The sequence below is a fragment of the Anomaloglossus baeobatrachus genome, chromosome 1 (assembly GCF_048569485.1).
Source record: "Anomaloglossus baeobatrachus isolate aAnoBae1 chromosome 1, aAnoBae1.hap1, whole genome shotgun sequence".
NCBI classification, from domain to species: Eukaryota; Metazoa; Chordata; class Amphibia; order Anura; family Aromobatidae; genus Anomaloglossus; species Anomaloglossus baeobatrachus.
The window spans coordinates 606,507,121-606,534,610 of record NC_134353.1 but is presented as its reverse complement, the minus strand read 5'-3'; the positions used below and the strand labels follow the sequence as shown (position 1 = coordinate 606,534,610).

Genomic DNA, 27,490 nt, shown 5'->3' with positions numbered 1-27,490 from the left:
TCCTGAACGATTTGTAGCGATCAGCAACTTCACAGCAGGGGCCAGGTCGCTGATAGGTTTCACACACTGCAACATCGCAAACAACATCGCTATTGCGTCACAAAACCGGTGACGTTACAGCGATGTCGTTTGAGATGTTGCAGTGTGTAAACCCAGCTTTACAAGTGTATTGGGACAATAAAACTCTCACATCACTAATCAAAGCTAATTAAGGATTCACTTTCTAAGCTCAGTGTTTGTTTATTTAAATGTCTTTTATTATGCCATTTCTCTGCTCTGTTTGTGCATATATTTGTTTTTCTTCAGATATTTTGTCATACCATGCCTGATGAAGGTACCTGAGATGTCTCGAAAGCTTGCTTTGTAACATCACTTTTTTTTATTTTACTTAGCCATTAAGAGGTATCACAAGATTATAATTTTGTTCCTCTCACTAAGAACATTCAATAATTTATCCTTTTTAGGGAATACCACAATTATTGCCTCCTGTATCGACAGTAACAACTCTCCCCCCTCCAGACAGGAATTGTAGACCTTAAGCAGCACAGGCAGCAAAACCTCCATGTTGCTTGTATACTTCAGTAGGAAATCCGTCCACCGCTGGCGCCTTATCATTCGCCATGTCACTCAGGGCTACTTCCAGTTTCTCCAGATCAAACTGCTCATCCAGCAACTCCCTGGATTTTCTTGAGGACTGGCACTTGGGCTCTATTCAGGATTCCATGCACCTTAGTGGAGTACAAGTCAGAGTAGAATGCCCCCAGCACTTTGAGAATATCAGGAATATCAGTAACTACTGCCCCTTCCACTGTCTGCAGGCAGGGAATTTATGCCGATTCTCTCTGTGCTGCAGCTATCACCGACAATAAATGACCGGCCTGCTCCCCGTTTTCAAAGGACTAAATAGTTTGAAACATTTTCTTTCTTTCCGCCGCCTATAGAGTCAATTTGGTGATCATTTTTTTGAGCCGCCTTCATTCTAACCTGCGTCGCCGGCGTTGGGTCCGATATCAGAGCGTTCTCTGCCTCCCCCAATTCCTGAAATGCAAGCTGATCCTGCCTCTTTGCCTCCGATTTAATTCTTGAAATACTTCTTATATATAAATCACCTAAGATAGCATCCTAAACCATCCCAATAGATGCCGAGTCTTCATTAAACCTAAAGGCCCCGTCACACGCAGCGACGTATCTAATCATATATCGCCGGTGTCACGGATTCCGTGACACACATCCGGCATCGTTAGCGACGTCGTTGCGTGTGACACCAACGAGCGGCCGTTAATGATGGAAAATACCATATAATCCATCGTTGACACGTCGTTCATTTTCCAAAAATAGTTGATTGTTGAGGACGTTGGTTGTTCGTCGTTCCCGAGGCAGCACACATTGCTATGTGTGACACCTCGGGAACGACGAACTACAGCTTACCTGTGGCCACCGGTAATGAGGAAGGAAGGAGGTGGGCGGGATGTTACTGCCGCTAATCTTCGCCCCTCCGCTTCTATTGGGAGGCCGCTTAGTGACGCCGCTGTGACGCTGCACGAACCGCCCCCTTAGAAAGGAGGCGGTTCGCCGGCAACAGCGACGTCGCTAGGCAGGTAAGTCCGTGTGACGGCTCCTAACGATATTGTGCGCCACGGCCACGATTTGCCCGTGACGCACAAACGACGGGGGCGGGTACGCGTGCTAGTGATATCGCTGCGTGTGACGGGGCCTTAAGATATTCCCGAAGACCCTCTCCAATACCACCTCCTTCCACCAACTGCAGCCAAAAGGGGTTTAATTTCCATAACTCCCTACCCTGGTTCTTTGGTTCCCCAAGATCCAGTTCTACACATAAGGGCGAGTGGTCTGACATCGTTCTAGGGAAGTATTTGGCTCCCACTACCAATCCTTGCATTGCTTCATTACCTAAGGCCAAATGTATATGTGAGCGGGATGAAAACATAGCCAAATAGCAGGAGTATTATTATATCTCTTGTGCCGAGTCCTCCACAAGTCAATAAGCACTGTTTCCTTAAGCAAGTTACCAAAGGGCATACAATTTCCTCCCACTTTCCGTATCTCATGAGAGTTTGGAATATTATTAAAGTCTCCAGTACCATATGTGTTTCCTGCAAACAAATCAGATCAGGTTTTTGTGCCCATAGAAATTGGAATACAGCCTGCCTTTTAATGCTAGAGGCCAGACCCCTAACATTCCTTCTAATTAATTTTATGCGTCCCGTCATATTGCAAGCCAGAGGATAAATGCAGCACTAAAACCCCTTTATGAATCATATGAGACTGTCGACTGTCCGACCCACCCCCTACCCTTACCCCCAACAATAAACATATAAAAAATCATTGCCACCAGTCTCCTTTTCAACTGGGACAGAGGGCACAATATTGCTTTAGCCATTCCACCAGGTACCGTATCCGTCATTCGCCAATATTCCTCCTCCAACAAAAACAGGGCCCTATTGGCCATCAACAGAAGGAGAAAAAGGGCCTTGGGAGAAAGAGACAGTCTCCGTCTCCTTTTTGTGTATGGTACCTAGCTTTTCCTGTGATCTGTACAGCAGTCCTGTCATATCTTCGCAATGTCCCTAAGAGAAAGGGGGAAGAAAAGAAACGGGAAAGAGAGAAAAAAAAAAGAGAGAGAGAAACAAAAAAAAAGAGAGGGGGGGATGCCCCTCTCTATCCCCCCTTGACGGATCATGTTGTCCAGATACTGTACATTGGGATTCCATTGTAAACTGTAAAGTCCTGTTGCAGAACCATATCTCCAGCTCCTCCCATCTTTAGTATTAGCCAACCTCCTCCAGCTAGTGTCCAAAAAAAGGGTTGAAAAAACAACAACCACAAAGTAGGTTCCTTCAACTATTCCAGTGGATGAGGTGGGAGGTAGAGTATCCCCAAAACTCAGTCTCCAGCTCCCCCTTCACGGTCTTCCCGCCGCAGGTTTTGCTCGTTGCCATGTAGCCACCGTAGTGCCTCTGTAGGATCCAGAAAAAAGTACACAGTTCGTCCCGCCACCACTCTAGGCTTCGCCGGGTACATCATTGAATGCACCACATTTAGCTGCTGCAACCTTCTCTTGATGTCAATAAACTTGGCGCTTTGCTTTTGCAGTTCTATAGAATAATCAGGAAAGATCGAGATCTTGGAGCCAATAATAGTCAGGTCCTCTGACATGCTTCAGGATGTTATCTCTGTCCCTGTAGTGTAATATTTTGGCTAGGACAGGTCGCTGTGGGTGTCCAGGAGGCAGAGGGCAGTAATATGTTCGGCTACAATTTTAGATTTCAGCCATTGCGCAAAGAATTTGGTTGGAGATGAGCCTTCCCTTTTCTCCTGATATGTCAATTAGTCTCCGATTATTACGCCTCGACCTGTTTTCCAGGTTGTCTGTCTTTGCCAGAAGTGCTGCTATTTGCTGTGCTGAGCTCTGCCCATCTGTCAGCCCCTGCCATACGGTCCTCCATAACACTGACTCTCTGCTCCACTTCTCCTGTTCTCTTCTTCACCTCATGTAACTTGACATGATAACATGTCTTCTCTGAGGCTCCCCAGCTGCTGAGTGACCTCAGTGATGTATGTATTGCACTGCATCACAGCCATTAGAATGTCCTTAAGTGTGGGCTCCTCAGGGACAGGCAGCACGCAGAGCTGCTCCCCTGACCTCCCAGCCTGGGATCTGCCATCCCTGTGCAGGCCTGATTTCCAGCTTTTCCACCACTCCTGTCTGGCCACCCCTTCTCCTCACTCCTTGCTGTGCTTCCTCCATGCCCCGGACTGTCATCCAGCTCACCTCCTATCTCCCGGTGAGTCTCGCAGCTCTCTGAGTGGGCGAAGCGCTCCAGCCTGGTTGCAGCCTGCCTCCGAAACTCCTCAGTGTCTGCACCATCATCCCTCCTCTGTACCTCACTGCCCGTGGCGCCATCTTAGATCTGCCGCTCTGTATCTCCTGCCGGCTTTTTCGGCCCTCTCCTGGCCATTGCAGCGGCGGTGAGTGTCAGTCAAGGCAGTTGGTCTTCCAGCTGCAGCCAGGTTACTTTTGGGGTGTAATTACGGGTCCTGTAGCAGGGATTTGCTAGATGCTCGGCAGAAGCTGCGGTGTCTTTGTCCTCTCACATGCCCTGCTAGGCGACCGCCATCGCCTGCCTCTAACAGCTGCATATGAAGTTGCTGTTAACCTGTTAAATGCTGCTGTCAATCCATGACACCGTCATTTACAGCGCACGTGACATGATCACAGGGCACCGATGGGTTGCCATGATGGCACGGAGGTCGTCTGCAGATCCCTGGATCAGTCATGACTGTACTCCTCTGAAAGCCTGTCCATGGCTGGAATTCTTAGAAGAAGGTGATTTTTCTATACATAGCAGTACTGTAGTATTTATAAGCGATCATAGGATTGCAAGTTCATCTCTCATGAGGGGACTAAAGCCTACTTTACACGGGACGACCGATTGTGCGATTTCACAATCGATCGTACGCGCCCCCATCGTTTTTGCATCACGGACAAATCGCTGCCCGTGGCGCACAAACTCGTTTAACCCCCGTCACACATACTTACCTTCCGGACGACCTTGCTGTGGGCGACGAACGTCCACTTCCTCAAGTGGGAGGGACGTTCGGCGTCACAGCGACGTCACACGGTAGCCAGCCAATAGAAGCGGAGGGGCGGAGATGAGCGGGATGTAAATATCCCGCCCACCTCCTTCCTTCCATTAGGCAGGCGGGTGCCGTGGGACGCAGGTACGCTGTGTTCATCGTTCCCGTGGTGTCACACGGAGCAACGTGTGATGCCACGGAAACGATGAACAACCTGCACCAATGAAAATAAACGAGATTATGAAAGTTAACGACGAGTACACGAGTCACGATTTGTGAGCGATACTGCGTCGCTTAGAGGTGTCACACGAGAAGACGTCGTGCACTATGCCGGGTGTGCGTCACGAAAACCGTGACCCCGACGACATATCGTCTCGTGTAAAGCCCGCATAACAAATACTGTAGAAGTTCAAATTACAGCCCTTTTCCCTCATTAAAATAAAGAAATTAAAAATATCAAAATATAAAATAATTGAATCCAATTGGAAACCAATTTAACAAGATAAAATCAAAATGCTTGAATTACGTATTTTCCGCTGCCGCAACACTGCAGTACAATGCAATAAGAGGCAATCAAAATATCATATCTATCATAAAATGGAATCAATAAAAATTTCAACTTTGAGCACAAAAAAACAAAGCGGTTAAATAAAAGCCCAAATAACAATTGCAGAATTGCTCTTTTTTTTCAAAATTTTTATACAGTTGGAATTTTTTTTCCCATTTTCCAGTACACCTCACAACATGAATGGTGTCATTCAAAAATATAACTCGTTCCACAAAGAACAAGCCCAAAAATGGCTATTGGGATGGAAAAATAAAAAAAGTTCTTGAAAGAAGTTGAGGAAACAATGAAAAAACTGAATTTGGCCAGGACTGGAAGAGGTTAAAGAGGACCTGTCACTTGCCATAAATATTTCATTTTGTTCCCCAGTAAATACCTCTGTTCTCCTGAATTTGACATTGTATACTTTTTGTTCCTATTTTTAGGTGATACATTGAATATCCTTTGCAGTCTTATTTCACTTTTAATCAATTAATATACACGTATACTGTATGTGAATTGTATGCGCTCAAACATTGCTACCCTCCTATTTTTTCAGGCTTTGAACAGCGATAAGTTGAAATTATCCACACGCCTAAATGCATTAGAAAATGAGCTTACAGACAAAAGTAAGAAACTGCACAGCGGTAACAGTGAGGAGCAGGAGAAGGCTTCTGAGGCGGTCAAAGCTCTGCAGAAGGAGCGGGATCATCTCCTACTCAGAAGGGACAGCCTGGATGAAAAACTTAAAAATGGCACTGTGCTATCACCAGAGGTATGCTTGTACTCTAAAATTCTCTTGTAGAACAACTTTACAAGAGATTCTGGGATATTACAAAATTGGTCTTAAAGTAGGAAGCGTTATATAGGATGTAAAGTTTCTGACTCGGGTGTTGGTTGAGGTATCACAGGAACCATTTACTTTAAAAAGTCCAGCTGATTTACTTTTAGTCTGCATAAACCGCTCCATAGGAAAACATAAATGAAGCCTTTCTCCGACATAAAGGTTCAAACATAGGAAACAGTCTGTTTTGCTGCAAATTGCCTCTCAGGATAAGACACGTTTCCTTTACACAGGTGTCCCACTGGAGGTTTAGCAACCTCCACACACAAACACCCTCTCAGGCTAATGGTCCCCATTTTATATTATGTGACACTTACAAGGGTGGGGTATGTGAGCAGCCAGACCCGCCCATCTCTCCGGCAGCTCGTAAAACCCAGTGCTGACGTGTCCTAGCAACACTGTTAGTACTAGGTATACTAGAGCTTGCATCACAGAGTATAACAACCTATGTGATACATACCTCCCATCAACAATGTGTCCAGCAGCCATATTACAAGGAAAACATTTGCTCACCCCTTGAATTTCTGCCAATCCTACAGTGATGAAATTACATCCATCAGTCATGTAAACACTGCAGTCAATCACTAGCTTCATCAGTCTTGTGACGTATATGGCAACATGGTCACTGAGGCCAAACTTTCTTGCTTCTTCCCCAGAACAACGGCAGTGAGTTTATAGGGTAAGTAATTGCCATTTCTTTATATTATAACATTCACTACCTTTTTGGAAAATCCAAGAAAACACCTTGAGGTTGTCCTAAACACTTATTGATTGCTGGAGATTCTGCGGCTCTGTATTACGCCACTTTCTAACCACAGTTTGTTTATTTTTTAGTTTGACAGTAAGTGAATGGCCATTGGAGTTACAGTTAGGTCCAGAAATATTTGGACAGTGACACAATTTTCGTGAGTTGGGCTCTGCATGCCACCACATTGGATTTGAAATGAAACCTCTACAACAGAATTCAAGTGCAGATTGTAACGTTTAATTTGAAGGTTTGAACAAAAATATCTGATAGAAATTGTAGGAATTGTACACATTTCTTTACAAACACTCCACATTTTAGGAGGTCAAAAGTAATTGGACAAATAAACCAAACCCAAACAAAATATTTTTATTTTCAATATTTTGTTGCGAATCCTTTGGAGGCAATCACTGCCTTAAGTCTGGAACCCATGGACATCAGCAAACGCTGGGTTTCCTCCTTCTTAATGCTTTGCCAGGCCTTTACAGCCGCAGCCTTCAGGTCTTGCTTGTTTGTGGGTCTTTCCGTCTTAAGTCTGGATTTGAGCAAGTGAAATGCATGCTCAATTGGGTTAAGATCTGGTGATTGACTTGGCCATTGCAGAATGTTCCACTTTTTTGCACTCATGAACTCCTAGCTTTGGCTGTATGCTTGGGGTCATTGTCCATCTGTACTATGAAGCGCCGTCCGATCAACTTTGCGGCATTTGGCTGAATCTGGGCTGAAAGTATATCCCGGTACACTTCAGAATTCATCCGGCTACTCTTGTCTGCTATTATGTCATCAATAAACACAAGTGACCCAGTGCCATTGAAAGCCATGCATGCCCATGCCATCACGTTGCCTCCACCATGTTTTACAGAGGATGTGGTGTGCCTTGGATCATGTGCCGTTCCCTTTCTTCTCCAAACTTTTTTCTTCCCATCATTCTGGTACAGGTTGATCTTGGTCTCATCTGTCCATAGAATACTTTTCCAGAACTGAGCTGGCTTCATGAGGTGTTTTTCAGCAAATTTAACTCTGGCCTGTCTATTTTTGGAATTGATGAATGGTTTGCATCTAGATGTGAACCCTTTGTATTTACTTTCATGGAGTCTTCTCTTTACTGTTGACTTAGAGACAGATACACCTACTTCACTGAGAGTGTTCTGGACTTCAGTTGATGTTGTGAAGGGTTCTTCTTCACCAAAGAAAGTATGCGGCGATCATCCACCACTGTTGTCATCCGTGGACGCCCAGGCCTTTTTGAGTTCCCAAGCTCACCAGTCAATTCTTTTTTTCTCAGAATGTACCCGACTGTTGATTTTGCTACTCCAAGCATGTCTGCTATCTCTCTGATGGATTTTTTCTTTTTTTTCAGCCTCAGGATGTTCTGCTTCACCTCAATTGAGAGTTCCTTAGACCGCATGTTGTCTGGTCACAGCAACAGCTTCCAAATCCAAAACCACACACCTGTAATCAACCCCAGACCTTTTAACTACTTCATTGATTACAGGTTAACGAGGGAGATGCCTTCAGAGTTAATTGCAGCCCTTAGAGTCCCTTGTCCAATTACTTTTGGTCCCTTGAAAAAGATGAGGCTATGCATTACAGAGCTATGATTCCTAAACCCTTTCTCCGATTTGGATGTGAAAACTCTCATATTGCAGCTGGGAGTGTGCACTTTCAGCCCATATTATATATATAATTGTATTTCTGAACATGTTTTTGTAAACAGCTAAAATAACAAAACTTGTGTCACTGTCCAAATATTTCTGGACCTAACTGTATTCTACAGACTAGTTTAATATGTGGAGGACTTCTTTGGGTTATAAATCAGATGTATGGAACAATTTACTATAATTATTAGTGGTATCAATCCTACAATACCAAGGTAAAAAATCCTCCAGAAATATTTAAAAAAAATAATTTATTAAGTACACAATAATCATAAATATAAAAGACTAGAAGGTGGCCCGATTCTACGCATCGGGTATTCTAGAATTTACGTATTGTGTAGTTAATGTATGATTTTTGTTATATATATCTATATATATATATATAGATGTTGTCGTGTGTAGTTACCAAGTGTTTGTGTAGGGGCTGTACATGTTCTGTGTGTTGTCTAGGTGTGGCGGGGGGTGAGAGCGGTGTTGTGTGTGTGTTGCGTGTGTTGCGTTGTTCGTGGAGCGCTGTGTGTCTGTAGCGTTGTGTGTGTATGTATTGCACGGTTTGTGTGGGTGTGATGTGTTTTGGGGGGAGGTATGTTTTGTGCAATGTGTGTGTTGCATGATATGTGCGTATATTTATGTATGGCGCGGTGTTTGTGTGTTGGGTGTTGTGTGTGTGCAGCGTTGTCTGTGTGTGTGGGTGTCTGTGTAGGGCGGTGTTTGTGGTTCCCAGTGTGTGTGTGGTGTGTTGTGTGTGTTGCGGGAGGTGTGCACCTCCCATCGTGCTCCATCCGCCATGCTGCGCACCCCCCATCGTGCTCCATCCGCCATGCTGCGCACTCCCAAACGTGCTCCATTCGCCATGCTGCGCACTCCCAAACGTGCTCCATCCGCCATGCTGCGCACTCCCAAACGTGCTCCATCCGCCATGCTGCGCACTCCCAAACGTGCTCCATCCGCCATGCTGCGCACTCCCAAACGTGCTCCATCCGCCATGCTGCGCACTCCCAAACATGCTCCATTCGCCATGCTGCGCACTCCCAAACGTGGTCCATCCGCCATGCTGCGCACTCCCAAACGTGCTCCATCCCCCATGCTGCGCACTCCTCATCGTGCTCCATCCCCCATGCTGCGCACCCCCCATCGTGCACCATCCCCCATGCTGCACCAGCATCAGCCTCTCTGCCCCCAGCATCAGCCTCTCTGCCCCCAGCATCAGCCTCTCTCCTCCCAGCATCAGCCTCTCTCCTCCCAGCATCAGCCTCTCTCCTCCCAGCCTCAGCCTCCCCCAGCATCAGCCTCCCTCTCCCAGCCTTCCCCAGGATCAGCCTCTCTCCTCCCAGCCTCCGTCCTCCCAGCCTTCCCCAGCATCAGCTTTCCCCTCCCAGCCTCCCTCAGCATCAGCCTTCCCCAGCATCAGCCTCTCTCCTCCCAGCCTCAGCCTCTCTCCTTCCAGCCTCCCCCAGCATCAGCCTCTCTCCTTCCAGCCTCCCTCAGCATCAGCCTCCCCTTCCCAGCCTTCCCCAGGATCAGCCTCTCTCCTCCCAGCCTCCTTCCTCCCAGCCTCCCCTTCCCAGCCTCCCTCAGCATCAGCCTTCCCCTCCCAGTCTCCCCCAGCATCAGCCTCCCCAAGCATCAGCCTCCACCAGCATCAGCCTCTCTCCTTCCAGCCTCCCCCAGCATCAGCCTCCCCAAGCATCAGCCTCCACCAGCATCATCCTCCCCCTCCCAGCCTCCCCCAGCATCAGCCTCTCTCCTCCCAGCATCAGCCTCTCTCATCCCAGCATCAGCCTCTCTCCTCCCAGCATCAGCCTCTCCTCTCTGTCCCCAGCATCAGCCTCTCTCCTCCCAGCGTTCCCCAGCATCAGCCTCTCTCCTCCCAGCCTCCCCCAGCATCAGCCTCCCCCAGCATCAGCCTCTCTCCTTCCAGCCTCCCCCAGCATCAGCCTCCCTCTCCCAGCCTTCCCCAGGATCAGCCTCTCTCCTCCCAGCCTCCGTCCTCCCAGCCTTCCCCAGCATCAGCTTTCCCCTCCCAGCCTCCCTCAGCATCAGCCTTCCCCAGCATCAGCCTCTCTCCTCCCAGTCTCAGCCTCTCTCCTTCCAGCCTCCCGCAGCATCAGCCTCTCTCCTTCCAGCCTCCCTCAGCATCAGCCTCCCCTTCCCAGCCTTCCCCAGGATCAGCCTCTCTCCTCCCAGCCTCCTTCCTCCCAGCCTCCCCCTCCCAGCCTCCTTCAGCATCAGCCTTCCTCTCCCAGTCTCCCCCAGCATCAGCCTCCCCCTCCCAGCCTTCCCCAAGATCAGCCTCTCTGCTCCCAGCCTCCTCCAGCACGCCGTGCTCCTCTGCCGACACTCACACACCCGATCGCATACACTCACACACACCCGATCGCATACACTCACACACACAGACACTGACGATATCGCACATACGCGCTCACATTCACAACATCCGGAGATACCACATGCTTCTGGCCATGTGATCCTCCGTCAGGTCCTGGAAGGTCACAACAGCACAGTATCGAGGCCGAGAAGCAAGCGATATCGCCGGATGCTGTGAGTGTGTGGATGCGATGTGATGTGTGTGTGAGGTGTGTGTGAGGTGTGTGTAAGAGTGAGTGTGATCTGATGTGTGTGTATGTGTATGTGTGTGTGCTGTTATGTGTGTGCGTGTGGATCTTCCGCCGCTGCAGGACCTTGATGTGCTGGTAACTATGCTAGGATGGTTACCAGCGCATCACGTCCCCCACTCGCACGGGAGCCCACACCAGCATACGGCGGCAAGGCCAGCAATGCGAGGGTAAGTGTCGGCTGGGCTGGTGGCGTACGCTGATGTGGGCTCCCGTGGGGGGGGGGTGTTGTACAGTACTCACCTGGGAGCCGTGACCGTGTCAGTTCGGGGAATGCGCGGGGGGGGGGCAGAGCTAACGTCCATTGTGTGAGGGGGGCGGGGCGTGGCGTGGCCGAGTTGCCAATGCCTGCAGGGTGCCGGGGCGAGAGGCCAATCTGTGGGGGGGCGGAGCCTGGGCGAGCGGCTGGCCAATCCGTGTGGGGGCGCAGCCTGGGCGAGCGGCCAATCGGTGTGGGGGGGCGGAGCCATGGCGAGCCCAGCGGCCAATCAGCTTTGTGTCACCGTAAGGACACAATGTCACCGGAAGGACACAATTTTGAAGCATGACTGACAGACAGACAGACAGACAGACAGAATAAGGCAATTATATATATATAGATGAAGACTCATGTATAGCAAGAAAAGTCGACCAAAAGTCTTTATGCTGAAAATGGGGTGGGGGTCTGTGCAGGTAAATTCAATAAGTATCACACATAAATACAGCGTGAAACCTAGATTCAAATATAGTATCTTGGTGATCCATCATTGATTGTGGTGGAGCCAAATAACAAATGTGAGGAAGGGGTCCATACAATGAATTCAGCAGATGTAGCACATAAAAGAATGCAAGGCCAAGACGCGTGTTTCGCGAGGGCCTCTTCTGGGGGTCATAATGTGCTGTGTGTTGATTGCCTTATTTAGCATACAGTACAGGTGACCGTAATTTGGCTGGCACATGCACATTGCTACCACTGCCCTATAGCGCATCACATCTGGCCACCATGGTGAAATGGTGACTCAGGGGAAATCCCCTGTCATGTCTCTAGACCCTCCCACGTCACTGCTAAATGCTTTCACCAATACGCAGTACATGTGGCTTGCGGCGCATGCGCACTAATCGTGTGCAATATTGATGAAGGAAAAATACCACATATACCATGTACTATGGGCAGATAAAAGTTAAATTGCACGTACATTAATATTTTAATGTACGAACAACAGTTTTATCTACAATTAAATGAATCACATCTGTGGTCTAATAGTAAGTTTATCCAAAATATATAAACCAAAATAAAAAAGGGAAACTAAATAGTGGACAAAAGAGTGTTGGTGAAAAGAATCAAGAAGTAATATACTGTGTGTGTGTGTGTGTGTGTGTGTGTATATGTGTGTGTGTGTGTGTGTATATATATATAATATATATCATATATATATTATATATCGCTAGCGATGTCGCTGCGTGTAAAGCAGCCTTTAGGGTCACACCGATATGCATGGAGAGAACACAGCGATTGTTCACAAAAGTGAGGAAAATGCCACAGGCTGTTCTGAGTCATCAAAAGGGAAAACTAAAATCAATATAAACACACAATTCAAAGCACACACACAGACTTAAGGGGGCTTTACACGCTACGATATCGTTAATGTTTTATCGTCGGGCTCACGTTGTTAGTGACGCACATCCGGCGTCATTAACGATATCGCAGCGTGTGACACTTACCAGCGACCTTAAGCGACCTCAAAAATGGTGAAAATCGTTCACCATGGAGAGGTCGTCCCAAAAACAAAAATCGGTAATGGTTGATTATCGATGTGGTTCGTCGTTTCTGCGGCAGCACACATCGCTATGCGTGACACCGCAGGAGCGACGAACGTCTCCTTACCTGCCGCCGGCCGCAATGTGGAAGGAAGAAGGTGGGCGGGATGTTATGTCCCGCTCATCTCTGCCCCTCTGCTTTGATTGGCCGGCCGCTTAGTGACATCACGGTGATGTCGCTGTGATGCCGAACGTCCCCCCCCCCCTTGAGGGAAGGATTGTTCGGCAGTCACAGCGCCGACGCCGACCAGGTAAGTGCGTGTGACGCTGCCGTAGCGATAATGTTCGCTGCAGCAGCGATCACACGAAATCGCATGCACGATGGGGGCGGATGCTTTTGCGTACGATATCGCTAGCAATTGCTAGCAATATAGTAGCGTGTCAAGCCCGCTTTACTGTATACAGCTGCTCATTGAGACCAGCAAGTATCATGGTACTCAAATTCAGCGGCATGCCAGTTGTACCAATAATCGGTAAGTAATTGTCACTTTTTTATATTATAACATTCACTACCTTTTTGGAAAATCCAATAAAGCACCTTGAGTTTGTCATAAACATTTAGGGATTGCTGGAGATATTGGGGCTGTGTATGATGCCGCATTCTAACCACAGTTTGGCAGTTTATTTTATAAGTAAGCGGGAAGTGAATATCCAGCGGAGTCCTCTATAAACTAGCATAATATATGGAGGAATCCTTTGGGTTATACATCAGACGTATTTAACAAATTGCAATATCTAATAGTGGTATGTGATCATTTATGTTCTCTGTTTCTTCACCTTTTCTTCTGATATAGTTACGTAATGTGTTCTTCTCAAACATGCTGAGATTGTCCATTACTTGCTTCTGCAGGAAGAGCACATCTTGTTCCAGCTGGAGGAGGGAATAGAAGCTTTGGAGGCTGCTATTGAGTACAAGAATGAATGTATTCAGAGTCGGCAGCAAGCTTTAAAGGACTCATCTCAGATTCTCACACAAAGTGAAGCCAACGTTATCGAGAAGTTCAGCGCACTCTCTGCTGATGAGACCAGATCTATCCTCATTAAATACTTTAACAAGGTGGGAACTTTTTTGGTACCAACATTTCTCTTGTTACAGACAACCTATTTTACACTGAAGGAAATAATTATTTCATCCCTTGCTGATTTTGTAACTTTGCCCACTGACAAAGACATGAACAGTCTATAATTTTCAGGGTAGGTTAATTTTAACAGTGAGAGATAGAATATCCAAAATAAAATCCAGAAAATCACATTGTATCAATTATAAACATTTATTTGCATTTTGCAGAGAGAAATAAGTATTTGATCCCCTACCAACCATTAAGAGTTCTGGCTCCTACAGACCACTTAGACACTAATAATCGATTCGTTACCTGCATTAAAGACAGCTGTCTTAAATTGTCACCTGTATAAAAGACTCCTGTCCACAGACTCAATTAATCAGTCAGACTCTAACCTCTACAACATGGGCAAGACCAAAGAGCTTTCTAAGGATGTCAGGGACAAGATCATAGACCCGCACAAGGCTGGAATGGGCTACAAAACCATAATTAAGACACTGGATGAGTAGAAGACAACTGTTGGTACAATACTAAGCAAATGGAAGAAATACAAAATGAGTGTCAGTTGACATCGATCTGGGGCACCATGCAAAATCTCACCTCGTGGGGTATCCAGGATCATGAGGAAGGTGAGGGATCAGCCTAAAACTACACGGGGAGAACTTGTTAATGATCTCAAGGCAGCTGGGACTACTGTCACCAAGAAAACCATAGGTAGCACATTACGCTGTAATGGCTTAAAATCCTACAGTGCCCACAAAGTCCCACTGCTCATGAAGGTACATGTGCAGGCCCGTCTGAAGTGTGCCAATGAACACCTGGATGATTCTGAGAGTGATTTAGAGAAGGTGCTGTGGTCAGATAAGACAAAAATTAAGCTCTTTAGCCTTAACTCAACTTACCGTGTTTGGAGGAAGAGAAATGCTGCCTATGACCCAAAGAACCCTGTCTCCACTGTCAAGCATGTAGGTAAAAACCTTCTGTTTTGAGGGTGTTTCTCTGCTAAGGGCACAGAACTACTTCACTGCATCAATGGGACAATGAATGGAGCCATGTACCGTAAAATCCTGAATGACAACCTCCTTAATCCACCAGGACATTAAAAATGGGTTGTGGCTGGGTCTTCCAGCACTACAATAACCCAAAACATACAGCCAAGGCAACAAAGGAGTGGCTCAAAAAGAAGCACATTAAGGTCATGGATTGGCCCAGCCAGTCTCCAGACCTTAATCCCATAGAAAACTTATGGAGGGAGCTGAAGCTCCGAGTTGCCAAGCAGCAGCCTCAAAATCTTAATAATTTAGAGATGATCTGCAAAGAGGAGTAGACCAAAATTTCTCCTGACGTGTGCGAAAACCTCATCAACTGCAAAAAACGTCTGACTGCTGTGCTTGTCAACAAGGGTTTTGCCAGCAAGTATTAAGTCTTATTTGCCAGATGGATGAAATACTTATTTCTCTCTGCAAAATGCAAATAAATGTTTATAATTTATACAATGTGATTTTCTGGATTTTATTTTGGATATTCTATCTCTCACTGTTAAAATTAACCTAAACTATTCATGTCTTTTTCAGTGGGAAAACTTACAAAATCAGCAAGGGATTAAATAATAATTTCCTTCACTGTATGTGTTATTTTATTTCTATCTTTCAAATAAAATTATGGCAGAAAGTGTTGGTACCCTTCAATTTGTTCCAGACATTAAGTATTTCTCCCAGATAAATATTGCAATTACAGATATTTTGTTATAGACATGTTTAATTTCTTTATACATATTGGAACAACATACAAAAAAACTGAAACAATGCAAATTGGACATAATTGCACTCAAAAGCCCCAAAAAGGGCTGGACAAAATTGTTGACACCCTCAGTATAATATTTGGTTGCACACCCTTTGGAATAAATTACTGCAATTAATCGCTTCCTATAACCCATCAACAAGCTTCTTCCACCTCTCAAGTGGAGTTTTGGACCAATATTCTTTTGAAAACTGCTGCAAGTCTCTCATATTTGAAGGGTGTGTTCTCCCAACAGCAATTTTAAGATCTCTGCACCGGTGATAGAGATTTTGCTGGCCTCTTCAGAACTCTCCAGCACTTTGTTTCCACCCATTTCTGGGTGCTTCTTGCAGTATGTTTGGGGTCATTTTCCTGCTGGCCTAGGACGCAAACCCAGCCTTCTGACAATGGACACTACATTGCCACCCAAACCCTTTGGTAATCTTCAGATTTCATGATGCCTTGCATACATTTAAGGCACCCAGTGCTAGTGACAGCAGAACAACCCCAAAACATATTTGATCCTCCACCATATTTGACTGTAGATACTGTGTTCTTTTCTTTGTAGATCTCATTCCATTTTCGGTAAACAATAGCAAAGATGTGCTTTATCAAAAAGTTTTATCTTGGTCTCATCTGTCCACTGCAGTCTAGCTTTTTTATGTCTCTGTGTCAGCAGTTGGGTCCTCCTAGATTTACCATAATGTTTGGTTTCATTCAAATGTCAATGAATAGTTTGCTTTAACACTGATGCACATTGAGCCCGCAAGACAGCTTGAATTTCTTTGGAGCTTGATTGGGGCTGCTTATCCATCATCCGGACTATTCTGAGTTGCAACCTTTCATCGTTTTTTCTTTGCCGTCCACGTCCAGGGAAATTATCTACAGTGCCATGAGTTGTACACTTCTTGAGTATGCTGCACTTCATGGACAAAGGAACCTCAAGATCTCTGAAGATGGACTTGTAACCTTCAGATTGTTGATATTTTTCAACAATTTGGATCTCAAGTCTTCAAACAGTTTTTTTTTTTTCTTCTCTTTCGGTTCTACATACTTAGTGTGGCACACAGAGATACACGATGCAAAGAAAGGGTCAACTTTACCCCTTTTTATCTGGCTTCAGGTGTGATTTTCAGATTGCCCACACCTATTACTTGCCAAAGGTTTACAAGCATCATATGCTTTAAACAAAGTTGTTTACCCACAACTTTGTAAAGGTGCAACAGTTTTGTCTGAACCATTTTTGTGAAAATTATGTCCGTTTTGCATTTTTTATTTTTTTTGTGGTGTTCCAATACCCAAAAAAAGAAAAAAAAAACATGTTTATAATAATACATTTATAATTGCAATAATTTTCTGGGAGAAAGACTTCATTTCTTTATCGTTCCTTTGGGAGACCCAGACCATGGGTGTTTAGCTTCTGCCTCCGGAGGACACACAAAGTACTACACTTAAAAGTGTAGCTCCTCCCTCTGAGCTTATACACCCCCTGGTGAGCCAGTCCCAGACAGTTTATCGCTTTGTGTTCAGGAGGCATACATCCACACATGCATTCTCATGATTTTTTTCTTTGGAATCGATTGAAGAAGTGCGGGTCCACGTCTGGACCCCCGGCATGTCCCTTCTCACCCCACTGTGTCGGCGGTGTTGTAAGGTTGATTTCCAAGGCTGGAGCCTTACATGCCGTGCTCCTTCACCATCCCTCCTGGGCTCTGGCTTGAAGTGGGAGCCAGCACGGTCTCCATGCCTGGCAGGAGACCGGTCTCCATCCACAGCCCCTTGAGGATTCTGTTGGACCGGAGCACTCATCCCCAGGGACCTGGCCCTGCGTCTCAGCAGCTAAGTACCTGAGACGTTTATGTGTTGGGGGTCCCTGTTCTTTATTGTATGGGGAGAGTATGCTGAATGTATTTATTTTGGCATTTCCGACGAGTTCTCTAGCTTTCGCCCGAGAACCGCGCCGATGGTGCCTGCGCGTCGGCCTCGCCGCTTAAATTTAGGCCCCGGCTTTGCCGGAGGCCTAGTTTCTGTTAACTACCCTCGCATGTCACTCATGCAAGAGGGACAGGCACGGCTCCTCCCAGCGGCCGTTATGCACAGGGGAGGGACACTCCCCACTCCTGGGGCGTGTCTCCTCCCCTGCAGGTCTCTATGGTCCTCCAGTTCCCGCTCTCCTACAGGAACGCCCCCAAGTCCCGCACCCTCTATTCTCTCCGGCGGCCATTTCTCAGGCAGAGTTCACTCTGCGCTGGGCCTTTCTGCACTCTGCATCCCTGCTGAGGTGCTGTGCATTGGGGGTCCGGGCTTCGGGATCTGGAGGGCACACAACACCGCTTCCAGCGGTCTGGTAAGCCACAGCCGGTCTCCGGTTGTGGACCTCTGTATATTCTCCCTGGGGTTCATTCTCTTGCAAAGCCCCCACTCCAGCAGCATGTCTCACACAAGGAGCAAGGCTCCAAAGCTTTATTCTGTATGCACTGCATGTAAGCTCCTGCTGCCTGAGCCGAGCACCTATCCACATTGTGATGTTTTCTCTAACTTGGCGGTGCCACAGCCTGGAGTCTCACCCCCAGTCGTCTCTCAGGCTGCTTCTGCACCTGTGGCTGAACCCCCGGCCTGGGTAGAGTCCTTTTCTAGGTCTATATCCCAGTCATTTGCTGAGTCCATGGGACTTTTGTCCAGGACTTTGATGAATATGCATCAGCCCTCCTCACAGGGTGCCTCTAATACTCTTGCCAGAGGATCCCTATCCTCTGACCTCCGTCCATCGGAGCTCAAAGAGGATTCATCATCAGGTCCCAGACCCCGTCCTTCTAAGAGAAGGCGCAGGGTTTCCTCCCCCTCCTCATCCCGCGGCTCTGACTCAAGAGCTGACTCGCAAGATGAGGAGGATGCCCTTATGGGGGGCTCGGAGGCTAACTCCATGTATTCCATCGATCTCTCCGAGGGTGACTCAGATCTTAATGACTTGATTGCTTCTATTAATTCTGTACTGGATCTCAATCCGCCAGTATCAGAGGAGCAACCCTCTCTGGCAGAAAAGCATCAGTTTACCTCGCCTAAGAGAGTAAAGAGCGTGTTCTTTAACCACTCCAGTTTTCAGACCGCTGTGACCAAACCCAGGGCCTGTCCTGACAAACGCTTTCCAAAGCGTGGTTCTGATGACCGTTTTCCCTTTCCACCAGAGGTGGTCAAGGAGTGGTCTCACTCCCCAAAGGTAGACCCCCCGGTGTCTAGGCTCTCAGCCCGGACTGTTGTGTCGGTGGCTGACGGCACCTCACTTAAGGATTCCACTGACCGTCAGATTGACCTTCTGGCCAAATCTGTGTATGAAGCTGCGGGGGGCGCGTTTTCCCCGACTTTTGCAGCAGTGTGGGCTCTCAAAGCCATCTCTGCTTCTCTAGAGGAGATGCATTCCCTCACCAAGGAATCTATGCCTGAGATGGTTACCTTAACTTCTTAGGCTTCAGCTTTTTCATCTTATGCCATGTCTGCCATGCTAGAGGCTTCTCACCGCACTGCGCTGGCTTCAGCTAATTCCCTCGTTATCCGCAGGATCTTGTGGCTTCGAGAGTGGAAGGCAGATGCTTCTTCCAAGAAGTTTCTTGCTGGGCTCCCTTTTGCTGGTTCCCGGCTGTTCGGTGAACAGCTGGATGAAATTATTAAGGAAGCTACTGGCGGGAAGAGTACTTCCATGCCACAAACCAAGACCAGGAAACCCGCCCAGGGTAGGAATCAATCGAGGTTTCGTTCCTTTCGTTCCTCCAACTGGTCGTCCTCTAAGCCCTCCGCCTCGTCCGCTAACTCAGCCAAGGATCAGAAATCCAACTGGCGCCCAAAAGCGCATCCGCAGAAGACCGCAGGAGGTTCTGCCACTAAGGCAGCCTCCTCATGACTCTGCCCGCTCCAGCCACGTCCTTAGTCGGTGGCAGGCTCTCCCACTTTGGCGACGCTTGGTTAAAACAAGTCTCCGATCAGTGGGTGAGAGATATCATATCTCACGGTTACAGGATAGAATTCTCTTCCAGCCCGCCAAACAGATTTTTTCTCTCAACTCCCCCCTGCTCCAAGGCCGCCGCCTTCTCACAGGCCGTGGCATCCTTGCAGGCAAACGGAGTGATTGTACCAGTTCCCGCTCGGGAACGGTTCAGAGGTTTTTACTCAAACCTCTTCCTAGTTCCCAAAAAAGACGGTACCTTCCGGCCCATCCTGGATCTCAAGCTTCTCAACAAGCATGTTCGGGTGCGGCATTTTCGCATGGAGTCTCTGCGATCAGTCATTGCCTCTATGACCCAAGGGGATTTCCTGGCGTCCATCGACATCAGAGATGCCTATCTACATGTGCCAATTGCAGTTTCACACCAGCGTTGGTTACGTTTTGCAATAGGAGAGGATCATTTCCAATTCGTGGCTCTCCCCTTCGGGTTAGCCTCGCCCCCTCGGGTATTCACCAAGGTCATGGCGGCAGTGATTGCGGTCCTGCACCTCCAGGGGTTGGCAGTGCTCCCTTACCTGGACGACCTTCTGGTCAAGGCTCCATCCAGCGAGACTGTCAGCGGAGTGTCTCGCTCACTCTCTCCACTCTAGCCCAATTCGGGTGGCTTGTCAATCTTCCCAAATCCACTCTGACTCCGACCCAGAGTCTCACGTACCTAGGGATGCAGTTCGAGACTTTGCCGGCACTTGTGAAGTTGCCCTTAATCAAACAGAAGTCTCTCCAGCTAGCGGTGCGTTCTCTGCTGAGGCCCCGCCGTTATACCCTCAGGCGCCTGATGCAGGTGCTGGGTCAAATGGTGGCGTTCATGGAGGCTGTTCCCTTTGCCCAGTTCCATCTGCGCCCCCTGCAGCTGGACATTCTCCGCTGTTGGGACAAGCGGCCTTCCTCCTTACACAGGTTAGTGGCTCTGTCGCCACGGACCAGGAGCTCTCTTCAGTGGTGGCTTCGGCCCCTCTCCCTGTCCCAAGGGCGCTCCTTCCTGGCCCCGTCCTGGGTGATTCTCACCACGGATGCCAGTCTATCCGGCTGGGGAGCGGTATATCTCCACCACAGAGCACAGGGCACTTGGACTCCGTCCAAGTCAGCCCTTTCAATCAATGTGCTGGAAACCAGAGCCGTGCTTCTAGCTCTCCTAGCTTTTCACCACCTGTTGGCGGGCAGGCACATTCGAGTCCAGTCAAACAACGCGACAGCGGTTGCCTACATCAATCACCAAGGCGGGACACGCAGCCGCCTGGCAATGATGGAGGTAAAACGCATCCTTCAATGGGCGGAGGACTCTAAGTCCACCATATCCGCAGTCCACATCCCAGGCGTGGAAAACTGGAAGGCAGATTATCTCAGCCGTCAAAGCATGGACGGTGGCGAGTGGTCCCTGCACCCGGCAGTGTTTCAGTCAATCTGCCGCAAATGGGGCACTCCGGACGTGGACCTAATGGCATCCCGTCACAACAACAAGGTTCCTGTTTACGTGGCTCGCTCCCACGATCCTCAGGCCTTCGCCGCGGACGCTCTGGTTCAGGACTGGTCCCAGTTTCGTCTGTCCTACGTGTTTCCACCCTCTAACTCTCTTGCCCAGAGTCCTGCGCAAGATCAGAATGGAGGGCCGTCGAGTCATCCTCATTGCATCGGACTGGCCCAGGCGAGCTTGGTATCCGGACCTGCTTCAACTGTCCGTAGAGATGCCGTGGCATCTTCCGGACCGTCCAGACCTACTCTCGCAAGGTCCGTTTTTCCGCCCGAATTCTGCGGCCCTCAAATTGACGGCGTGGCTCTTGAGTCCTGGATTTTGACGGCTTCTGGTATTCCTCCTGAAGTCATCTCCACTATGACTCGGGCCCGTAAGTCTTCCTCCGCCAAGATCTATCACAGGACTTGGAAAATGTTCCTGTCCTGGTGTCGCTCTTCCGGCCATCCCCCTTAGCCATTCTCTTTGCCGACCCTTCTGTCTTTTCTACAGTCCGGTCTGCAGCTGGGACTGTCCCTCAACTCTCTCAAGGGACAAGTCTCAGCTCTGTCAGTACTGTTCCAGCGGCGTCTCGCCCGGCTGGCTCAGGTCCGCACCTTCATGCAAGGCGCGTCTCACATCATTCCGCCTTATCGGCGGCCCTTGGATTCCTGGGACCTTAACTTGGTCCTCACGGTATTGCAGAAACCCCCTTTTGAGCCTCTTAGGGAGGTTTCTTTGTATCGTCTTTCTCAGAAAATGGCCTTTCTAGTTGCCATAACTTCTCTAAGGAGAGTCTCTGATTTGGCTGCGCTCTCCTCGGAGTCACCTTTTTTAGTTTTTCATCAGGACAAGGTGGTTCTCCGTCCGACTCCGGACTTTCTTCCTAAGGTGGTCTCTCCCTTCCACCTTAACCAGGACATTACCTTACCTTCCTTCTGTCCGGCCCCTGTTCATCGCTTTGAAAAAGCGCTGCATACTCTAGATCTGGTGCGTGCTCTCCGGATCTATGTGTCTCGCACCGCTGCGCTTAGGCGGTGCACCTCTCTTTTTGTGCTAACCACAGGTCGGCGCAAGGGCCTCCCTGCTTCTAAGCCGACCTTGGCCCGTTGGATTAGATCGACCATTTCGGACGCCTACCAGAGTACTCAGGTGCCTCCCCCGCCGGGGATCAAAGCACACTCGACCAGAGCTGTCGGTGAATCTTGGGCTTTTAGGCACCAGACTACGGCTCAACAAGTCTGTCAGGCTGCCACTTGGACTAGCCTGCATACCTTCTCGAAGCACTACCAAGTGCATGCTCATGCTTCGGCAGATGCGAGCTTGGGCAGACGCATCCTTCAGGCGGCTGTCGCCCACTTGTGAAGTTAGGTTCTGCCTACTTCTTAGTTTTTCTGTTTATTTCCCACCCAGGGACTGCTTTGGAACGTCCCATGGTCTGGGTCTCCCAAAGGAACGATAAAGAAAAAGAGAATTTTGTTTACTTACCGTAAATTCTTTTTCTTATAGTTCCGTATTGGGAGACCCAGCTCCCTCCCTGTTGGCAATTTCTTGTTCCGCGTGTTATCACCGGCTGTTGTCGTGGACAGAGTCTCCGGTTGTTCCGGCTCTTGCTCTGTTCTACTTGTGGGTGGCTATTCTCCTTCAGCTTTTGCACTAAACTGGCTGGGACTGGCTCACCAGGGGGTGTATAAGCTCAGAGGGAGGAGCTACACTTTTAAGTGTAGTACTTTGTGTGTCCTCCGGAGGCAGAAGCTAAACACCCATGGTCTGGGTCTCCCAATACGGAACTATAAGAAAAAGAATTTACGGTAAGTAAACAAAATTCTCTTTTTTCTGGAACAATTTGAGGGGTGCCATCACTTTCTGCTATGACTGTATATCTATAATTATATACACACCGTGTGCAGAATTATTAGGCAGGTTGTATTTTAGAGGTTTTTTTTTTTTTATTGATCAACCACTATGTTCTCAATCAACCCAAAAGACTCATAAATATCAAAGCTTAATATTTTTGGTAGTTGGACTCTGTTTTTTTTTTTTAGATTTGGCTATCTTAGGAGGATATCTGTTTGTGCAGGTAACTATTAAGGGCCATTTACACGCTGCGACATCGCTTACAATAAATCGTCGGGGTCACTGTGTTTGTTACGCACATCCGGCGCCGTTAGCAACATCGCAGCGTCTGACAGGCAGGAATGACCCTAAATGACCGCAAAAGAGACAAAAATCATTGGTATATGAGAGGTCGTTCATTTACCAAAAATCGTTGTCTGGTAAGTAGCGATGTTGTTCGTCGTTCCTGTGGCAGCACACATCGCTATGTGTGACACCGGAGGAGCGACGAACATCTCCTTACCTGCGTCCACCGGCAATGAGGAAGGAAGGAGGTGGGCGGAATGTTCCGGCCGCTCATCTCCGCCCCTCCTCTGCTATTGGACGGCTGCCGTGTGACGTCGCTGTGACGCCGCACGAACCGCCCCCTTAGAAAGGAGGCGGATCGCTTGCCAGAGCTACGTCGCAGGGAAGGTAAGTCAGTGTGACGGGCGTTAGCGATGTGCGCCACGGGCAGCAATTTGCCCGTGACGCACAACCGACGGGGGCGGGTATGCTCGCTAGCGATATCGGTACCAATATCGCAGCGTGTAAAGTACCCTTTACTGTGCAGAATTATTAGGCAACTTAACAAAAAACAAATATATTCCCATCTCACTTGTTTATTTTCACCAGGTAAACCAATATAACTGCACAAAATTTAGAAATAAACATTTCTGACATGCAAAAACAAAACCCCAAAAAATTAGTGACCAATATAGCCACCTTTCGTTCTGATGATACTCAACAGCCTATCATCCATAGATTCTGTCAGTTGCTTGATATGTTTACAATCAACATTACTCGCAGCAGCCACCACAGCCTCCCAGACACTGTTCCGAGAGGTGTACTGTTTTCCCTCCCTGTAGATCATACATTTTATGAGGGACCACAGGTTCTCTATGGGGTTCAAATCAGGTGAACAAGGGGGCCATGTCGTTATTTTTTCATCTTTTAGATCTTTACTAGCCAGCCATACTGTGGAGTAGTTGGATGCATGTGATGGAGCATTGTCCTGCATGAAAATCATGTTTTTCTTGAACGATACCAACTTCTTCCTGTACCACTGCTTGAAGAAGTTGTCTTCCAGAAACTGGCAGTAGGTCTGGGAGTTGAGCTTCACTCCATCCTCAACCCGAAAAGGTTGCACAAGTTCATCTTTGATGATACCAGCCCATACCAGTACCCCACCTCCACCTTGCTGGCGTCTGAGTCAGAGTGGAGCTCTCTGCCCTTTACTGATCCAGCCTCTGGCCCATCCATCTGGCCCATCAAGAGTCACTCTCATTTCATCAGTCCATAAAAGCTTTGAAGAATCAGTCTTAAGATATTTCTTGGCCCAGTCTTGACGTTTTATCTTATGTTTCTTGTTCAAAGGTGGTCGTTTTTCAGCCTTCCTTACCTTGGCCCTGACCCTGAGTATGGCACACCTTGTGCTTTTTGATACTCCAGTAATGTTGCAGCTCTGAAATATGGGCCAAACTTGTGGCAAATGGCATCTTGGCAGCTTCATGCTTGATTTTCCTCAATTCATGGGCATTTATTTTGTGCCTTTTTTGCCCAACACACTTCTTGCGACCCTGTTTTCTATTTGCCATGAAACGCTTGATTGTTCGGTGATCACGCTTCAAAAGTTTGGCAATTTCAAGACTACTGCATCCCTCTGCAAAACATCTCACAATTTGGACTTTTCAGAGCCCATCAAATCTCTCTTCTGACCCATTTTGCCAAAGGAAAGGAAGTTGCCTAATAATTAAGCACACCTTATATAGGGTGTTGATGTCATTACACCACACCCCTCCTCATTACAGAGCTGCACATCACCTAATTTACTTAATTGGTAGTTGGCGCTCAAGCCTATACAGCTTGGAGTAGGGCAAGATGTATAAAAAGTATCATGTGATCAAAATACTCATTTGCCTAATAATTCTGCACACAGTGTGTGTATGTGTGTGTATGTATGTATATATATAATATATAAAAAAAATTTAATATAGCTATATATGCAGTACATATCTCAGAAGTGCACCCATTTGCGACAAATTCGTCATTTAAAATGCATGCAAATGGTAAATCCCACAACAGAATCTCCTGGAGGAAAATACGGTATCTGCGCTCAAGTACAAATACTTGTCTTTCACTAATTTTGCATTTTCAAGTTCTTCTGGGATATAACAGGTTGTAAGTAGTTATAAGCATGTACACTCCTATTTTTTTAAGGTCTTTCTCTTTTAAAAAGGTGGTGTAAAGTGATTGCAAATTTGAAAACAACAAACACATATGGTACTTACTGTACTAGCCCCAGGTCCAGTGCTAGCTGATGCTCTGGCCTTGCTATTTTAGCTGCAGCAGTTATGTCACATCTACAGCACACATTGCTGCAGCCAATCACTGAGCTGAGCGGCTTTGCTCTTAGAGATGGCTCACGCCACTGAGCTTAATGATCGTCTGCAGTAATGTTCTCTGTAGTCATGATGTCACTGCTGCAGCCAAAACAGAAACCGATGCAGCAGTAAGGAGCCTGAAGAGTGTGTAGAGAGTATGACATGTTTCTTGTTTTACAACTATGCAATCTTTTGGGCATTGCTTTCTGAAAGTGGAAAACCCCTTTTAGCTATGCAAAGGTAGGAATAGCTTAATGTCAATGGGATCAGCATGTAGATTACTCATCTGCAAAAAGAGAAACAAGCATCTGTCAAGTTGGATTTTAACCTGTCCACGTTTGGATTCACCTTTAGATCAGCAGAAACATTTCTTTACCCAATATTGAAAGAACATGCTTATTGGCCATGCTGACTGTCTATACACCTGTTGCCATTTTAAGTAGCTACTTAAGTAGACTGGTGACCGTCAGCATATTCTGTAAATTGGCACCCATTTCATACATTTGTTTTAGGTGGTTAACCTTCGAGAGACAGAACGTAAATTGCAGATACACAAACAAGAAATGGCTATGAAGGTGTCCGAGCAAGAGAACTTGGTAAGAGAGCTGGAGTCAGCCATAGAACATCTTACCTTGCAAAACGACAGACGCTTAACACAGCAGCAAAAGGAGCATGAGCAAAAGATGCAGCTTCTATTACAGCAGTTTAAAGGTAAGATGTTTACTAATGGCTCCGAGTGCATATATATATATAATATATATATAATTGCCTTATTCTGTCTGTCTTGCTTCAAAATAACGTCATTACAGTGACAACCGTCACCACACCGCATGCGCTAAAGAGCCTGCGACCAGCGGCTCAGCTAACTGAACAGCCTGAACTACGGGCCGACAGGACGACGCCCGACACTTATCCCCGCACCCACACGGAGCCCGACTCCCTGGTGAGTGCTGCACCCCCGGGAGCCCACACTGGCAACCCAGTCGACACATACCCACCGCTCGCCTCTGCCCCCCGCACACATTACCCCACTCTGCTCCATCTCCCCCCGCACTCCGCCCTCAGCATGTAAACACTGAACACACATACACACACACACGAATAGTCACCTGTCCCCAGCACTGATGTCCTCAGCGCCATGGCCCCGCTCGGCTCCAGCCCCCCCGCACTCCGCCCCCCACACACATCACCCCGCTCGGCTCCGCCCTCCGCATGTATACACTGGACACACACACACACACACACACATACACACCTGGATAGTCACCTGTCCCCAGCCATGAAGTCCCCAACACTGACGTCCTCAGCGCCATGGCCCAGCTCGGCTCCACCCTCCCGCACTCCGCCCTCCGCATGTATACACTGAACACACACGAATAGTCACCTGTCCCCAGCCATGCAGTCCCCAACACTGACGTCCTCAGCGCCATGGCCCCGCTCGGCTCCACCCCCCCGAACTCCGCCACCCGCACACATTACCCCACTCGCCTCTGCTCCCCCGCGCTCCGCATGTATACACTTGTCGTGGAAACCCTTTTCCTGGGAGAGCTAATTTAGGGTGAGATGCAAGTGATCTCCAGATCTGCCAATGTTGGTCCAATTAATAGCGATGCATCGGAGACAAACACAAGAACACACAGTCATTGTCTGTGTACCAGGCTTTGTCTGAATCTCAGATGCCCAAACAGTAGTTTATTAAAACCACAAAAAATAAGGGGACGGCTTAGTACATGACCAAAAATGGAATGAAAGTTGGAAATAACAAAATCGTAAATTATGGATCCTGCTGAATTCCTTAAAACCAGATCTGTCCAGTTTTCTGGACCTTCAGTAACAAAGAAACTTTAGACAAAGGCCTCTTTAAAGCGACTACACCCAGTGCTATTGCTTTTATGAATAACACTTATAAAGCTAATACAAAAA

General features: G+C 47.7%; 1 protein-coding gene across 5 annotated transcripts in view; it reads left to right on the top strand.

The window, feature by feature from the left end:
* KIF27 (kinesin family member 27) overlaps nucleotides 1-27,490 on the top strand; it is a 202,743-nt gene that overhangs the window by 158,382 nt on the left and 16,871 nt on the right. For all 5 annotated transcript variants that reach the window (XM_075318344.1, XM_075318353.1, XM_075318327.1 and 2 more), the window contains 3 exons: nucleotides 5,703-5,918; nucleotides 13,656-13,862; nucleotides 26,080-26,278. In XM_075318344.1, the coding sequence (XP_075174459.1) occupies nucleotides 5,703-5,918; nucleotides 13,656-13,862; nucleotides 26,080-26,278 (622 nt within the window). The remainder of the gene's footprint in view (nucleotides 1-5,702; nucleotides 5,919-13,655; nucleotides 13,863-26,079; nucleotides 26,279-27,490) is intronic.